We start from the raw sequence: 19,004 nt of genomic DNA on the forward strand, positions 1-19,004 counted from the left end.
TAAATTCTTTTTGAATTCTCTTGAATTCTCTTATAATCCACTGTGATTTTATTTATTCATTTTATTAGTTATTCAGCTCTTTTCAATAAAGGGGCCCAAAGAAGCTCACATCACCATTCTCTCCTACTCAATTTTAACTTCACAACAATCCTGTGAGGGGGTTAGGCTGAGACCGAGCAACTGGCCCAAGGCCTTCCAGGTCCTGCTTTGAATTTCTAACCACTATGCTACGCTGGATCTTTTAGTCTAAAGCAGCTTCTTAAAAATGTAATCTTAAACAAAACAAATAAAGAAGATCAGAGGTTTGGAGATTTTTAAATAAAACTTTGGATGAAATCTGTGTTCCATAGTTTCATTATGTGTCGAATATTGATTTGACCATAAATTATTTGAGAGGTGCAAAAATTCATAGAGACCTATTTCCTCCCTTTCTTGTTTATCTTTAAGAAAGAAGAAAGGGAATAAAGGAGGAGAGAAAAGGTCTTTTTTAAAAGATCATTAGTATAGGAAGGGTACATACCCCTCTCAAGAGATGGCTGCAGTTATCCAACATTAAGGAAACACATCTATCAAACCTTCAGAGGAACTAGAATTAGGGCATCATTGACTCTGTACATGCAGAGAGTCAGTTTGGTGTAGTGGTTAAGAGTGATAGGAGTCTAATCTGAAGAGCCAGGTTTGATTCCCCACTCCTCCGCTTGAAGCCAGCTAGGTCAGTCACAGCTCTCTCAGAGCTCTCACAGCCCCACCCACCTCACAGCGTGATTGTCATGAGGATAATAATAATACACTTTGTAAACTGCTCTGAGTGGTCATTAAGTTGTCCTGAAGGGCCGTATGTAAATCAAATGTTGTTGTTGTTGTTGTTATTACTAGCAACAAAGCCCATTGTGGGAAAAAATACATCAGGCTCTAGAAAGGGGAGGGCAGGCGGGCAGGCATTCCCTCCTCCTCCAGTTGGTGAAGGAGGGGGGTGGGCATTGTCATCTGCTCCATGCCTGATCTGCCTGATCTTGGCCATGTGAAGAGGTGGTGGGCTTTGCTGCCTGCTCCATGCCTGATACATGCCGGGTAAGGGGGGGCATTGCCACCGGCTCCCCGCTGGATGAAGGAAGAGACAGGCATTGCCTCCTGCTCTGGGCCTGATCCTGACAGGTGAAGGTGGGTGGTGGGCTTTACTGCCTGCTCTGCTCATGATCCCAGCTGGGTGAAGGGGGTGCAGGCATTGCCACCTGCTCTGCTCCTTATCCTGGCTGGGTGAAGGGAAGAAGGGCATTACCTCCTGCTCTGTGCTGATCCCAGCCAGGTGAAAGCGTGAGGTGGGCATTGCCACCTGCTCCACTCCTGATCTCAAATGGGTGATGGTGGCGGGGTGGTCATTGCCGCCTGCTCTGCCACTAATGCCAGCTGGGTTAAAGCAGGGGAGTGCATTGCCACCCGCTCCACTCAATACCAGCTGAGTTAAGGCGCGGGGGGGGGGCATTGTCACCTGCTCCACTCCTAATATCAGCTGGGTTAAGTTGGGTGGTGGGCATTGCTACCTGATCCACTCCTAATACCTGCTGGGTGAAGGTGGGAGGCGGGCATTGCCACCTGCTCCCATCCTACTCCCATCCTGGGCTTCCCACCATGGCACTTTTTCTGGAGGGACATGGTGCCTTGCCTAGGCTTCCCTCCATGGCAGCGCCCTCTGGTGGTGCACCAGGGTATAAAGTGAGTTGTCTGAAATACGCTTACTCAATTATATAGTAAGATTATCCGTGATATAACTGTAGTATTGAAAATATAGTCTTGAGAAAAGCCTTGTTGACTCCAGTTTCAAAGGAAACCCAGCACAAGATACCATCAGCCTAACCTACCTCATGGGAGGGAAAGCAGCATGGCATAGCCCAATCTCGTCAGATTTTGGAAGCTAAGCAGGGTCAGTACCTGAATAGGAGATCACCAAGGAAGATTCTGCAGAGGAAGACACTGGCAAACCACCTCTTCTTCTCACTTACCTTGACAGCCCCAGCAGGGGTTGCCATATGTCAGTTGTGAGCACTTTACACACACAAACTACCTCGCAGGGTTGTTATGAAGATAAGCTGCAAGAGAGGAGAATGAGGTAAGCAGCTTGGAGTCTCCAGTGGGGAGAAAGGCAGGTTGTAAACCAAGTAAATAAATAAATAAATAAATAAATAAATAAATAAATAAATAAATAAATAAATAAATAAATAAAGACAGCTGAGCCTCCAAAGATTATTCTGTGGTTGTGTTAACAAAATCTTCTGGTGTTACACGAATTTGGAATTTATGCATGCCTATGCCCACTAGAGGGCAGTGTTTATATTGTAGATTTTCATTCGCCACCTTTCTCCTCTTTTAGTGAAAGGACTCTCTCTAAAGTAAGTTGTGCTGTAAATTAAAACAAACAAACAAAAGGAGGACTCTCTCCTTCTTTGTCCCACTATTAACCACCATTATGCTACCCGCTCCCCTGTCGATGATGCATGATGTACTTCAGGGATGGCTGTTGAGTGTTATCTTCCATGTATTTGTGGTTCATGAAAATCTTGCTTGCTTCCAGAAGCGTAGACCTCAATCAGAAAGGAAGCTTCCGAAGCACAAGTCACGCTATTGAAAACGACAACAGCAAAACCACAAGAGGTTAAACGAAAGGGGGAAAGAGGAAACCAACTCTCAGGCACCTCTGGTTGGCTTTGCTGCAGAATTTGGGTTCTTATTTACCAGCGGGTGGAGACCTAAGAAGCATCCGACTCAATCTGAAGTCCTTTTCTAGCACAACAAGCTTTTGTATTGGTTGGCATCCAGGTTCCTCATCATGATCTTTGCAGCAGCACTAATTGTGTTATTGGCTTTAACTTCAAGTGAGTAGCATTTTCCTTCTCAAATCTCTACACTTGTGGAGGAGGGCTTTTGCTCCCTTTTTTTATTACAAAATTAATTTCTCACTCAGTGTTCACCATTGCTCTCTCTTTCTTGCTGCATCTCGGAATTTTGTGCTCCTTCAAAGCCTGGGATAAAGAGCCATTGTCATAGGTTGGCATTTCTCTCTTTTACGGTCCTTCCTTCTGTGGTCATGGAGACTGGATGTCTTTAGGAATACATCTCATTTGGATTTTCTCTGTCCTTGAAATCCCAGAAATCCCTTAAGAATGTTCTGTTTGAGCATAGTCAATGAATTTACCTAATAATTCAAAACAAAGTACTATAGATGTGATCTGAAATGTAAACAGATGATATGCAAGAGTGTAGGGGATTTTAGCAATTGTCCTATGTTTGGTCATGAAAGAGTTAAATTGTTGTTCTGTTTGTTTAGTCAGATAGCTAGTTAGCATAGGACCACTTAGGCCTGGAGTAAAAGTTCCCACCATAGAAAGGGGAGTCTTTAGTCTTAATGAAGGAATCTACTTATTTCTAATGCACTAATATTAACTCTGCAACCTCTTTTTTTAAATCACACAACCAACAATGAGAAGCATCAGTGAGCCAAACAATGTGTCCCAGATGCCATTTCCATCTATCATTCACACATTCTAAGGCCCGTCATCTTTCTTTCTCAGGGACCGGGGACAATCCAGCTTCCACTCTATCCAGTTGTTCCTATTTTGCAGAAGGATAAAATGGCGGGAAACATAGTTGAGCACATTGGATGTGTCTTTCTATACTTTCTTTCCTCTCTCACTCTGGGGAACTTTATATGCAGAAATGTTTGTACCACTGTGAGCAGAACCACAAGTAACAAAAGGCACAGGTTGGACACTTGTCTGCTTCCCTCAAGTTTTGATGGGAAATGTAGGCAGCTTGGCGGAATGTTGGACAAGTGACAGTTGAAAAGTCCATTGGACAGCGGTCGGAGAGCCAAGCTGCAAGACCAGGATGCCTACATTTCCCATCAAAACTTGAGGGAAGCTGACAAGTGTCCAATCTGTGCCTTTTGTCCCTTGTGGTTCTGCTCTCAGTTGGTTTTTTTCTCCTCAATTTTTGGTGCCTGTGGGGGAAAATGTATAACAGTATGATGTCTTTTCTCCCCGTAAGGGATTAATGGAGATTCAGTAAGACAGCCTCAAAGCCATCTACTCATAAAGGAAGGAGAACCTTTGTTTATCAACTGTACTTATGTCACTTCTGGATCTGCAGTTCTGTTCTGGTACGTTCAGCACTCCAGCAGTGAGAGCCTCCAGCTTTTGTTGACCGAATACACTGGAAAAGAGAATAGAGGCAGCTTCTTTGCGCAGCATGTCAGGAATGGAAAATCCTTCAATCTGCAAAAAGGATCCAGCGAAATGAACGACTCAGCCATATACTTCTGTGCCATGAGTGACACAGTGGGGGGAAACCCTGGCAGAGCTGCATGAAAACCACCAGGAACTGCAATATACATTTTTGCAGGATAGAGAAAGGCTAGAGAAAATCCACATGAGACAGAACGCTGTCAGACAAGCACAAGAAAGAAATGCTTTTATGCTTTGTATATCTTGGCAAAAATCTGTGTTTTTTTCCAACTTCCTATTTTATTAATAAGATTACAAGCCCCATAAAAGGGGCAGAGAAATAGAAGAAGAAAATACAGAAAAAAGAATACTAAGAGAGAAAAAGAAGAACAAAGATTGAAAATGACAAAGAAAAATAATACATATTTCATTTCCCATTTTTCTCCTATCATATTTTAACAAACGTTATGCTTTTAGTTTTGATATCTCCAGAATTTAGCTTTTCAATACTGCCCCCCTTCTATTTATTTTTTCCCAAATTTATCTTCTTAGAAATCAAAACCACAAACCATCAGTTCATTTTTTCTCATCTCACGCAGAAAGTCAGTAAGGGGTTTCTGGTTAACGGTAAAGGTAGACAATGTTTTATCTCTGATCAGGGCTGTAAGTTTAGCCATCTCTGCTAACTCCATCATTTTCACAATCATATCTGGGCAAAATCTGGAAGGAATAGCCTGGGGTTGTTTAGATATTTGAAGCCCTTCAGAACTGAGCCTGGCTTTCAAATAGCTAAATATTCCTTTTGTGTTGTCACTTTATTTTTTTATAGAGCAACTCACTTAGGTTAAATCAGTTTTCATACTGTCCAGAACTGAGCACAGCAACCTTTTGGAAATAATGAAGATTTTTTAAGCAACCAAACGCTGACACTCATTGCTGAAAAGAAAGGTCACGAAGGGAGCTCTGACTCTCGAAAGCTCATACCCTAGAAATCTAGTTGGGATTTAAGGTGCTATGGAACCTGAATTTATGAATTTGTACTTCAATTCCTATTAGAGCAACCCATCTGAATTCAAGTAGCTTGCCAAAGGGGGAAAAATGGAAGTAGTTTCTTTCGAACCATAGCCTTGTACATGCCTTCAATAATTAGAACAGATTTTGATGAAATATTCAGTTAATCTTCTTAAGGATAAAGGGTGGTTAATAGTGAACAAAATGGCATCAGGAGTTGGTGGACTCTCCATCACTGGAGGCGTTGAGTGAAGAGGAAGGTGTAGCATTCCTGTTTTGAGTAAGAGGTTGGACTAGGTGGCCTCCAGGATCTCTCCCTACTTCATTACTCAAAAACTGGTTAATCATTGAAAGTTTTAATCCCAATTCAAAGTTTAAATTTTGCAGGAACCACCCAGGGAGAATCTGTCTTCCAAAGCGACGCTCCTGTTGTCGTCCAGGAGGGACAACCCGTTTTGCTGCCATGCCGATACAAAACCTCTTACTCCCCGTACCTTTTCTGGTACGAACAACGCCGTAATGAAGCCCCTCAGCTCTTGCTGACCAGCTTTGATGGTCAGAATGAGGAGGCAAAGAAGCTCAGCAAGGGGTTCGAAGCTGTCCATGATAAGAAGGAGACCTTCAATCTGACAAAGGACTCTGTGGAGCTGAGAGACTCGGCTGTCTACTTCTGCGTCATGAGTGACACAGTGAGGAGGCTGGCAGGAAGAGAGGGACAAAAACCCACCCAGTGGCAGAGCACAGAAGCCTTGCTTCTGAAATACATTACTAGACAGTGGAGAACAAGGCTCAGTTAGCCAGTGTGCTGAAGGAACTTTGCTTTGCCGGCAAAGTACAGTAAATACTTTTATTATTGTCATTATTTATTTTTGTTTACGTCATTTATAGTCTGCCTTTCTCGCTGAAACTCGAGGCAGATTACGTAGTGTGAGACTAGAACAGTTAATATCTATAAACAAGGCCATAAGGAATATAAATGCAAATTAGCAAAGAGTTGAAGAAATACTGAAATGGAACATAAGCAATTCTAAGATTGACATACTAAACAACATAGAAGTACCCAGTAGGGTCAGACTTAGAGCAACAGTTAGTACCTAGTAGCACACAGTAGTGAAGTCTACGGCTGCTGTCTCTTTAGCAAAGCATCTCTTTGAGACCACCTCCCTACAATACAGCCCCCCACCTGAAGAAATTCGAATTATTAACCATACATGTAATCACACTCAGTCCATCCCTGAGAATGTAAATGACCTCGCTGTGCTTGTCAGTTCCCATTCCCCTGAAGTCCATATAAATCGGAATTTGAACTGGGTTTGTTTAAAACCAGAGAGGTCTTCTCATTAGCTTTCTTCAGAACTTTACTCATGTATTCCTAACTGTGAGTCTCTTGGGTTTACTGGGGAGTGAATAAAATGAGTAGGGGGGTAACTAGAGCACATGGAGGAAAGAAACTGAATGCAGGTTGTGTCTCCTCTGTGGTGGGGATGGTGGCAAAGCGCCCTTCTTCCCCACCGTTGTACCAATACAAAGCCATCCAGCAGAGCATTTCTGGGAAGTAAAGGGGCAGCTTCACCTGGAATGTTCACTGTGATGAGTTTATAAAGCATTTTGCTCATCAAATCACTCATGTTTGTCATGCATAGATAAGGTCACCAGTTGTGACTGGCAACTGATAGGAGCTTGGAGGGTCAGAACATGGGGGAACTGTGTTGTGTGTGCCGTGATGTCATGAGAGCCAGTTTGGTGTAGTGGTTAAGAGTGGCAGGACTCTAATCTGGAGAACAGGGTTCGATTCCCCACTCCTTTGCTTGAAGCCAGCAGGGTGACCTTGGGTCAGTCACAGCTCTCTCAGAGCTCTCTCAGCCCCACTGACCACACAGGGTGATTGTCAGGAGGATAATAACACAGTTTGTAAACTACTCTGAGTCTGTCATTAAGTTTCCTGAAGGGAGGTATATAAATCGAATGTTATTCTGTCCAGAAAAATCTGGACATGAGTGTGAGAAGCAGTAAGAATCGCCAGAAACTCTTTAATATTCTCTATGGTTTCCCCCAGAAGTGACATCACAGTGCATGCAACACTGACGTTTCAATTCCCCCCCCCCTGCTACCACTAGGAGTGGTAATACCCTCTTTCTGGGCATAGAGCTGAATCGAGAGGTGGCTATCCAGCAGCTCCAAGCTTACCTGGATGGGACTGATTACCTTTGAGCCAGTCAAGACTAGTATGGGTAGGGAAGTTGCCTTGCACTGCAGTCCTGAGCAGTTACACCAGTTTGGTGTAGTGGTTAAGAGCATGGGACTCTAATCTGGCGAGCCGGGTTTAATTCCCCACTCCTCCGCTTAAAGCCAGCTGGGTGACCTTAGGTCAGTCACAGCTCTCTCAGAGCTCTCTCAGCCCCACCCACCTCACAAGGTGATTGTCCTGAGGATAATAACACACATTGTAAACTGGTCTGAGTGGGCATTAAGTAGTCCTGAAGGGCAGTATATAAATTGAATGTTGTTGTTACTACTACTACTACGACGATGACTACTACTCCTGCTCTTATTATTGATAGTAAGCTGCTCCAAGACTCCTTTGAGTAGTAAAGGGCAGGTATAAAACTGACCTTCTTCTTCTTCTTCTTCTTCTTCTTCTTCTTCTTCTTCTTCTTCTTCTTCTTCTTCCGAAGCTCTTTGACTCTGTTTAGGATTGTGCTGACGATCCCCTATCAATGACCTTTACTAGGAATGGAGGTCTGGAAACCTCCCTAAATTTGACTTTAGCGCTTTCTTGTGTTTATATTTTTAGCCACCAGAGGGCACCCCAGATGTTTCCCGTTTGTTTTCCTTCCCCATGCAACCCTGACTCCAGGAAATGTACTACCCCCATAATGGGCAAGAAACGGATGAGGCAGGCCACACAGATGGTGTTTACCTTACCTGAGCTATTTGCACATATAAGGAATGAGGGAAAAACAGCTTGATATCACATCACATTAGAACCTCAGTTATTGCATGGAAGTTGGCTCATTTTTAAAACCGCTGTCCCTTCGGAACTTTCATTCTGTTCCTTAGATCAGGTAACGTTTCCACCGGGCCCGATTCCGGCATTTATAAATTAACATTTCAAGTTCATCAGCAGGGCTTACACAATACTGTATGACAGTGATTGGTGGTTTCTCATCCACAGAGGCATATTTGTATTGTCGAAGGCTTTCACGGCCGGAGAATGATGGTTGTTGTGGGTTTTCCGGGCTGTTTTGCCGTGGTCTTGGCATTGTAGTTCCTGACGTTTCGCCAGCAGCTGTGGCTGGCATCTTCAGAGGTGTAGCACCAAAAGACAGAGATCTCTCTGTCAAAAGATCTCTGTCTTTTGGTGCTACACCTCTGAAGATGCCAGCCACAGCTGCTGGCGAAACGTCAGGAACTACAATGCCAAGACCAGGGCAATACAGCCTGGAAAACCCACAACAACCAGAGGCATATTTCTTTCCATGAGTTCATACAGGGCAAATATTAAGATCAGCGAACAATTACAGTTGCCAACTCCGGCATGGGAACTTCTTGGAGATTTGGAGGTGGTGCCTGGAGAGGGCAGAGTTTGAGAAGGAGAGAGGGAGCTTGACAAATATGTGATAATATAAAGTCTGCCCTTCAGAACTGTCATTCCCTCCAGGGGAACTGATTTTTTTAGTCTGAAGACCAGGTCTAATTCTGGGAGATCTCCAGGTCCCACCTTGGTAAGATCCAAAGAAACACAGCTGGGCTTCAACCCAGCACTGAGCAGAAGTCCCTCGAGTAAGACAACTGGGCCCTGACCTGGATGGTCCAGGCTTGCCCAATCTCATCAGATCTCAGAAGCTAAGCAGGGTCGGCCTTGCTAAATAATTAGATGGGAGACCTCCATGGAAAACCATGCTCGATACACAGAGGCAGGCAATGGCAAACCACCTCTGTTAGTCTCCTCCCTCTGAAAACCTCAGCATGGCTCACCATAAGTCAGCCGTGACTTCATAGCACTTTCCACCACTACCATGCAGTTGGGGAGGTGGATTCCATGGCATGAAGAGTATTATGAAGAGTGTATGAAGAGTGAGAACTGGTCAGGTGTAGTGGTTAAGAGCAGTGGGACTCTAATATGGAGAACTGGGTTTGATTCCCCACTCCTTTACTTGAAGCCAGTTGGGTGACCTTGGGTCAGTCCCAGCTCTCTCAGAGCTCTCTCAGCCCCGCCCACCTCACAGGGTGACTGTTGTTGTGGGGGTAATAGTAATATACTTTGTAAACCACTGAGTGGGTGTAAAGTTGTCCGGAAGGGTTGTAAATTGAATGTTATCATCATCATCATCATCATCACATGGATGTAACGTGGATTAGACTCAGTAGTACAGAGCATAGGGTAGTTGATGTAACCCCATCGCCAGACCAATTCATGCACCATACACAATGTTCAGCTGAAATCTAAACTCGTATTCTAAATCACAGAATCATAGAATCATAAGGTTGGAAGGGACCTCTAGGGTCACCTGGTCCAACGCCCCGCACAATGCAGGAAATTCACAAATACGGCCCCCGCCCTGACTGCCCCAGTGACCCCTGCTCCATGCCCAGAGGATGACGAAATTCCAAATTTATTTCCACTGGTTGTTGTTGTTCTCCTCACCCTCTGAAGACCCACCCATATCTCAGATCTATTTCATGTCAGAACAATCTTGTTCCTGCCTGTGATCACGTGATGCCCCGGAGCCTCAGGAAATCAGCCCCTTTCAACTTAACAGCTCAGCTTCTCATCTTTGGTGGTGACTCGCAGAAGGAGAAGCACCTCTTCAAACCATGGAGTCGATGCTCCTCCTCTTCACTCTTCATTTCTACTGTAAGGTTTTTTTGGGGGAAAAATCTGGGTGTCTTGAATGGAATCATTTTGTCTGAGAAAAGAAAAAAAAATCAACAAATGGGATTATTGGCAACAAAACTAGGTGCCCAGATTCGATTTCACTGCATAATCTGGACGGATGAATGTGAAGACATATGCCAGAAGGATTAGTGAACAGAAAGAGTAATGAAAAGAATAACAGAAAAAATTGAGTCCAGCAGCACCTTAAAGACCAACAAGATTTCCAGGGTATAAGCTTTTGAGCGGCAAAGCTCCCTTCATCAGATACAAGAAAGAATAGCTCTATATATGAAAGAAAGGAATTATGATCATGGGAACAGATAGACAGAGGGATGCATGTTGTGGGGAAAGACAAAACTGATACCCTCCATTCAAACAAGATGAATATCTTGTTTTTGAAAATTGCTGGATGTTCACAGCCATTTAAAAGGCCACTTAGGAGAAGCTGTCAACTGCAAATAGGATGGGTGCGAAGGAGGGAACACATTTTTTAAAATGATGACAGCTTCATTGATGTGTGTTGGCTTATATTTTCATCCTTCAATTTTAATTCATCTCCCACCGATACAATCGGTGTAGAGAAACTTTATTTCTGTTCCGTTCCCAGATCCTATGATGCGTTCACTTCCAGAACAAATGGGCACTGTAGAAACTGAGCTTCTCATTGGAAAACAAACCCGAACTTACATCTTGTTTCCCCGCAGTTTGGAACTTGGAATCCCGAGTGATTCAGGCACCCTTATCACAGAACATCTGGGAGGGGCATCTGTTCACCATCACGTGCAACTATCAAGGCTATGAAAATTTCTTCTGGTACCTCCAGCGGCCTGGGGCAGCTCCATTCCTTCTGCTGTATATAACTTCCAAGGAGAATATTACTGAAGGACGATTCCTAGCAGAACGTAGGGAAAATGGGAAGCAAAGCCGCCTGCATCTCTCTGACTCCCAGCTTCGCGACTCAGGCATCTACTTGTGTGCAGCTAATGCACGGTGATACAGGAAGGGGGAGGGCCACAGCCATAACCTCAGCCTTGAGGTGCTCCTGAACCAAAGAGGTCAATAGCACTGGGACTTGTCAGCTTCCCTCAAGTTTTGATGGGAAATGTAGGCATCCTGGTCTCGCAGCTTCGCTCTCTGACTGCTGTCCAATGGACTTTTCAACTGTCACTTGTCCAACATTCCGCCAAGCTGCCTACATTTCCCATCAAAACTTGAGGGAAGCTGGCAAGTGTCCAACCTGTGTCAGGCGTCACTTGTGGTCCCGCTCTTAGTTCACTGAGCTGGGATTGCCAGGGCCCCATATCAAACACATGTTGATCCAACACAAGCATACCAGGCACTACACAATTTGAGACTGCTTCTTGTCACATAAGGTTGCCAACCTCCCGCTGCTTCCAGGAGGCTCCTTTCGGGATGTACCCCCTGGTCTTTACTCCATGGAAGGGTTCCATCTGAAAGATAAGAGACTGCACAAACACTGAGACATGGAGGTACTTATCTGCAGGGCTCATTTCGAGGGGAACATGCAGGAACGCATATAACAGGTGGCCCCGGCCACCTGACTCTCGGCCATTTTGGGCCTGTTTTGGCCAGGATTGGGGCCAAAACAGTCTGGATCAGGCCTCTGACGGGTGGTGGATTACTCTTCCACTCATCAGTGGCCTGATCCTGACCATTTTGGCCCCCTTTTTGGCCATTTTCAGCCCCTTTTTTGCCATTTGGGCCCAATTTTGGCCCTGAATGGCCAGGATTGGGTCCAAAACAGCCAGGATAGGTGATGTCAGGGGGTGTGACATATGCAAATCAGTTATACTAATGATACACTTCTGGTGATGTCAAGGGGCATGGCATATGCTAATGAGTTGTGCTAATGAGTTATGCTAATGAGTTCCTCCAGCTCTTTTTCTACGAAATGAACCCTGCTTATTTGTATAGACTTACCTGGTTATCTGGAGCCACCTGCAAATATTGAAAGCGCTTCCAGTCGGACGTTCACAAGCACAGTGAAAGTGGGGCTTTTGTTACTTTGGAAAGTATGACTTACAGCATATACTATATATGGACATTTTGTAATTAATTGTATTTGGATACTTTGTAATGAATTGCTTTGGATGTGAACTCTGTACGTGTGTTAAAACTATGCAATACTTATAGGTTATTACATTGTATGCTTATTTATAATCTATTTATGGCTATCTTTATTAATGAGATCGCACTTTGCATCTTGAGAATCATTGAATGAACTATTGAATAATTTATTGGCACTGTGCACTTTAGCTGTTACTCATTTATTGTAAATTCTTTCTCTCCGTGGAAGATCTTTGATCTTTCCTGTTCCTATTTTTCTGCCGTGCCCTTTAATTCAGTGAGAACCTCCAGCTGGGACCTGAGTTCTTCCAGAATTACCACTCATCTCCAGACTATGGAAATCAGCTCCCTCTGGAGAAAGGGTCACCTTTGAAGGTATACTATAGATCCTCGGCGAAATCCCTCCCCAACTTCCTCCCTCCACAGATATCGCTGCCAATCTCCAGGAATTTCTCAGACTGGAGTTGGCAACCCTATGCTTGTGGCTACCAACAGGGCTACCCTGAACTGGATAGCCCGGGTGAGCCTGATCTTGTCAGGTCTCAGAAGCTAAGCAGGGTCAGCCTTGGTTAGTCATTGGATGGGAGACCTCCAAGGAAGACCAGGGTTGCAGGGGCAGGCAATGGCAAACCATAGTCTCATGCCTTGAAAACCCCACCAGGAGTCACCATAAGTCACATGACTTGAGGGCACTTTCCCTCACCACATACATGCTGAAACCAGAGGGGAGTTTACAGGAACCCACAGTAGAGGGGAAAGCCCATCTTCTTCCTGTGGTGCTGGCTTGGGATTGGTCTCCCTCAGCCGTATCTCTCTTACACCTACTGTCCACCTCCATCTCCTTCTCTTTCTTGCCATTACTGCACCTTGGAGTTGCCATAGCAACCCCAAATACCACCTGTTTGGTGATGTCTGCACATGCACAGATATTACTATAAACTTTTGAGGGAACTATCACCGACTTAGTTTTTTTTTTTAAATCCCAGTCGCTCAGATCCCAGTGCAATACGCTAATGCCACATTACACCAAATCTGTATAATTTGAAAGTAATCTGTTTTTCTTTAAAATGTTTGATGTGGTCACAAATTTTTGCTAATTTGTTTGGTGTGGCAACAGGGAATGGACGAGAAGACTGTGCAATCTACCCCCCACCCCTCTGAGCTGTTTTCCTAGTCAAAATAACCTCCATCCTACTCCCTGGGGAAAAAATACAGTTACATCCCAACAAATGCAGGAAGAAGGGATGGAGGAATAGAGAAAGGAAGGAAGGAAGATCTTCATAGTCATACCAGTCTTTTACATTAGAGGGCACTATAGAGCTATCCCGTATCAGACCACTGAGCAGTTTTTTCTGAGCAGGTGAAGAAAACCACCAAGATTCCATTTCTGACTTGATGGGGAGACAGAGCAGCACACACCAGAGGAAGATTTGTTACGCTTGGGAAAGAGCAACCTTTCTTTCTCTTCTGCATTTCAGAGCTATCGGTCAGGAGGAATTCGCCGCAGCTGGGTCTTCCGGGGTCCGTCAGAATGTTCCCAAGAATCTGGCTAGCAACAAGGACGCATCTCACGGGCTTACTTTTTCTGTGTAAGTCACTAGAAAATCTCAGCTGTTAATCGGGAAAGAATAGCTGGCGGATTCACTCCCATTTATGAGCTCCCTGTTCCCATTGTCAGGAGTTACCTCTACCTACTGCTCAAGTAATCACACCACAAAATGCTGTAGTAACAGTAGTAGTTTTGTAATTAGCACATCTACTGTTATGAGGACCAGTAATTCTACAATAGTGCTAGTAGCATCCCTACAAGTAATAGGAAGAGCGTTTGGGATACTCGTATAAAAGAAATCTTACTCGTGAACCTGTTGTATCTCTTTGAGTCTAAATAACTCCTATAATTCTAGCTATTCGATTTTATTAATCACTAATGACTGTAAATTTTTTCTAACAGAGTCAGTGCAGCAATTAGAAATTAATAAATGGAGAAGGAAAAGTGGGAGAGAGGAAGGAAGCTGAGAAGATGGATAGGCCAAATTATTGATTATTGGACAAGAGGTGTGCAGTTTATTTTAAGGAGGCCGTGAACGTCTTTTCTGGAATTTATGAGACACAAATGGAGTGAAGGAGGGTGTTTAGGGGGAGAAATTGTCAGGAACAGAGAATGAAAACTGATGGTGGTTTTGATCTATTCCAGGCACCATAACTAGTGGGGATATTTTTCAGCTTCCCCAAATCTCCGTCTTCTTGGGAGGCACAGCTGAGATGTGGTGCAACCATGGCCTAACTAGCTACCAGCAGCTTTTTTGGTACAAGCACAGCGATGGTACAGCCCCTCACTCGATCATCTCTGGTTATTCTGAGACTGTGAAAGATGAACGGCTGACGATGGAGATTGATAAGCCCAGGACGTCTACAAACCTCTCCATCAGTGAAGTGGAGATGGAAGATGCTGCTGTCTACTACTGTGCTGTGCGAGACACAGTGGTGGGAAAGGCAAGGGGACCTGCACAGAAACTGGTGGGGGAGTGGCTTCAGTCCTCTTCTCTGGGTGTCTTCAGGGACATCTTTGATGCACGTTACACAGTCAGTATGTCATAATGTATGACACTATCAACGAATGCTTAGTGCCTGTGTATTAGATTTATGTCCCATCTTTTTGCCATTCAAGGTAGTAGATGTGGAATTTTTGAAAAAGTCATTCAGGCAATGACCAAATCCAGATGGGTTTAGATTAAGGAATACAGCTGTTATCACATTACCTTCATACCACAACCCAGGATGCTTTGTTTACATTATAAAATAGGATCATTAAATGATGTCCTCATTTAGAATTTTCCTTTTTTCTACACTAAGTAGTAAAAATATGCTTATTTTTTTATAAGAAGCTCAGATAGCAAGTCTCCATTCATTTGTGTGGAGCTACAATAGATTCCCTATATTTCTAGATTATGAGAAAAAAACCAGCTGTGATAATGGGAAGTAGTAAAATATTACATGTTGATATAAAACCTTTGTAGCTTCTTCTAATTCAATGGACCTCTTGTTGCTATGTGGTTTTTGACCACGAGGTGAAGATATTGAGCACATTCTACTCCTACTTTGCCCTAGCTAAAGTTAAATATCAAACCGTGATAATTCTAAAACACACAGGGCTGCTAACCACATCCCTTGGTCTACCACCCTTCTTCTTGGAAGTGCAAGATCTTTAGCAAATAAGAGGTTGCATTTCAATACCTTTTCTCATATAGCGGATTGAGCAGCACAAATCCCAGAAGCTGAACCAAACAACTTCAATTATTTCCTCTTAGGTTTGTCCTGGCTTGGACAAGGAGGAAGATGTCTCTCCTATGGGCTTTGTCCATATTAATCATGGCAGTCTTGAGTGAGTAATGTTTAATTGAATCTCCGCCGTATCTTGATGATTTTTCCCTGTGCCTCCCAACATGACTGGGGGGGGGGCATACTGAACTGCTGCAGGAGGGGAGAGGTAGAGAAATGGTGCTTAACTAGCAGAAGTCATTGGATCCATGGAAATGACTAGCTGGTATCCGAGCCAAACTGAAGAAAGACCTGCAAAACTAAATTAGCACAGGTTTTGCAAGAGGATGATGAAGAAAATAGGTGGATGAACAATTATTCCTTTCTTAATTGAAGTTATTCCCAAGAAGGTAGGTGCCACGGCACAGACAATCCCATTGCCCACCTGCCCATCTAACATAATCTCTTCTGCCATTTTCTTCTCCACAGAACAGACCATTGGACTGTCAGTGAACCAACCGCAAGGCATTGTGACTATAGCCCAAGGCGACACAATATTTCTCAAATGTAGAAATAACGAATCCTCATTATCTCCATTCAATCCATTCTGGTATGTTCAGCGTCCTAGCCAACCTCCCAAGTTTTTCCTGAGTAATGTGACCAAAAGTGACGAAGCGATTCGTCAAGGTTTTGATGCCATCCATGTTGGACAAGATTTCGACCTGAAGAATCCCACCAGCCAGCTGAGCTTCTCTGCTGTCTATGTCTGTGCTGTGACTGACACAGTGAGGTTGGCCAGGTGAGACACAAAGCAAAAACATACAGGAAAGGGGGAAATGCACAGCAGAGCGTTCCCTCCAGCTGTACTTCTGTACACGTTTACATGAGCATGATAAGCTAACCCTTGAATTCTGTGGGATTCCAGTGGGAGCAAACATGCATGGAATTGGGAATAAGTTATTAATATTGCTCTTTGCCAATCTGAATAGAAGAATGTCCTCCCTCACACACACACTTGTTTTTTCCTATTGCCTCCCTTCGTGTCTCTTGCTGTCTTTAAACTGAGAGTTCTGCAAATACTGAAAGTCTGAGAGATATCGAGTTCAGCATATCTCTACTGAAATCTGCTCTAATGTTTGACAGAAAGGATTAACATGCAACCTTATTGGCAAATAATGTTTGCTTAAGGTACTGGTATTAAGAAATTATTACTTTTTAAAATACTGCCCTCCCAGCACAGTGTGTTTGGTTCACCATTTCTCTGTTTTTTGCAAGAGAATTTTATTTCTTTATTTATGTCATTTATAGTTCACTTTTCTCACTGAGACTCAAGGTGGATTACATAGTGTGAAATTAGTACAATCAGTATCAGGACATTTCCATATAATATCAAGGACATTTCCATCAACAATGTCATAGGATTTTACAAAGATATCACATTAGCAAGGATCCAATACAAAGTTGAAGAATGGCCGAAACAGAACAGAATCGATTCTAGGACTGACATTAGATAACATGAAGCACAGGTAGTATATAGGAGTACATATTCAAAGCAACAAGTAATACGCAAGACAACATAGTGGAGAAGTCTATGGTCCTTAACTCATTAGCGAAGCATCTAAGATCCCCTCCCTCCAATATTTCCCTCCTATCTGAGTAAAAAGCCTTTTTGAATAATTCAGTTTTGCATCATTTGCAAAAAGCCAGGAGAGTGGGTGCTCTCCTGACCTCCTCATGCTGGTTGTCCCACAGGGTAGGGTCCACCACAGAAAAAGCCCATGTACGGGCTGCTGTTGATTTTGCCCATGTGCAGGCTGGCACCTGCAAGAGACTCTGTTCAGATGAGTGAAGCTGCCGTGGAGGGACATAGGGAGGGAGGCAGGTATGCTGGGCCATACTGAGAAGTCAGTAGGAAGCGAGAAACCCATGTTTGGAGAAAGAAAGACGGGGCTCAACGATTCTGTATTCTTGACCTAATAGAGATATGTTTCCTGACTCACATGAGTTTGGATCTATGTGGCATCAATGTCAATTGCCAGGACAGACTTTAGCCCTAGAGGGCACCATAGAGCCTTCCCATCTCAGCTGAAGAACATCTTTCACCGGATGAGGCTTCTCTGACGGACTGAAGCTAACCACAGAGATTCTGCTGCTGACTTGCACATGAGAGTGACAAGCAACAAACACTAGTGAACAATCCACTAAGCCTGGGAAGGAGCAACTTTTGTGTCTCTTTAGGAATCATCTGCTAGAAGAAGTACCAACCATTTGGAGCCTTCAGGATGGTCTCAGCTATCTGGCCAACAGCATGGACGCATCTCTTTGGGCTACTTTTCCTATGTAAGTGGGGCACTCCTTCCAAAGTCTCAGAGGTTGCACATGAAAAAGAAAAGCTAGACAGTTGCACTCCCATATGCGACCCTTTTCTTATGCCCCCAGCAGTCTAGCTCCATCTTAAACAATTGGTCTATCCGTCAGTCAGTCTCCTTTTCATCCAAGGAGCTTGGAGAGGCATGCTTGGTCCTCTCCTCTGCTATTCTGTCCCCACAATAAACCTGTGCAATAGCTTAGGCTGCGAGAACAGGACTGGCCCAACATCACCCAATGAATTTCTTTAAATGGATAAGCAGGCCTTTAAACCCAAGCCCTTGTCCAACCACTACACCATACTGGCTATTTGTAATAGCCAGCTATTTGTAATAGCTGTAGAACTCCAATTATAGCTGTAGAACACCAATTATAGTAATACACTGACTTCGTTTACTGCTATCAGTGGAGCAATAATCTGCCTAGAGAACCACTTTGGTGTAGTGGTTAAGAGCGGCGTGACTCTAATCTGGAGAATGGGGTTTGATTCCCTCCTCCTTTGCTTGAAGCCAGCTCGGTGACCTTGGGTCAGTCACGCTTCTCAGATCTCTCTCAGCCCCATCCACCCCACAGGGTGATTGTTGTGGATAATAACATACTTTGTAAACTGCTCTGAGTGGACGTTAAGTTGTCCTGAAGGGCGGTATATAAATTGAATGTTATTATCATTATAGAAGAGCAATATATAAGCACAGTTGTTGTTGTTGTTAATTGTTATTACTACCGCTGCTTCTGCTGCTATTTCAGTTGTGGCCACTTGTGCTGTCACCACCAGTAGAAGGATAAAAGTCCTTCTTGTGTATAGTGTTAGTTTTAAGACAGAACACTTAGAAGAACCAGTTCTGCGATAGAATACTTAAGGTAGAACTGCTGCTCCTATTAGCAATCTATTGACAACTTATTCTTAATGATTATTTAAAATTAATTTTGTTAATAAACCAATGTGATAATTAAAGTCCAGGATTAATAAGAAGAGGAAATAGAGAGGGGGGATAGAACGAAGCCAGGAATAATGGATAGATGGGCAAGAGGAATGAATCTTTTGTCAAGGGGTGTGCGTGTATTGATTTGTAAGAGAGAAAGAGATGGCTGAAGAAAAAGGGGCATTGGCAGGGAATGCAAGGTAAACAAGATGAAAGACTGCAAAAAAAAAACTAAAGAGAAGAGTCTGATTCGTTCCAGGT

The 19,004-nt window shown here is 43.7% G+C and overlaps 1 gene segment (V, D, J or C); it reads left to right on the top strand.

Annotated features, from left to right (window-relative positions):
- Positions 1-2,805: 2,805 nt before the first annotated feature.
- On the top strand, positions 2,806-8,585 carry LOC129338237 (T-cell receptor alpha chain V region RL-5-like; the record flags this gene model as incomplete). The annotated part of the segment is given in 3 exon segments: positions 2,806-2,870; positions 5,616-5,925; positions 8,576-8,585. Coding segments are annotated over 3 exon segments (366 nt in total), but the record flags the coding sequence as incomplete, so codon positions are not given.
- Positions 8,586-19,004: the final 10,419 nt, after the last annotated feature.

This window comes from Eublepharis macularius, chromosome 12 (genome assembly GCF_028583425.1).
Source record: "Eublepharis macularius isolate TG4126 chromosome 12, MPM_Emac_v1.0, whole genome shotgun sequence".
NCBI classification, from domain to species: domain Eukaryota; kingdom Metazoa; phylum Chordata; class Lepidosauria; order Squamata; family Eublepharidae; genus Eublepharis; species Eublepharis macularius.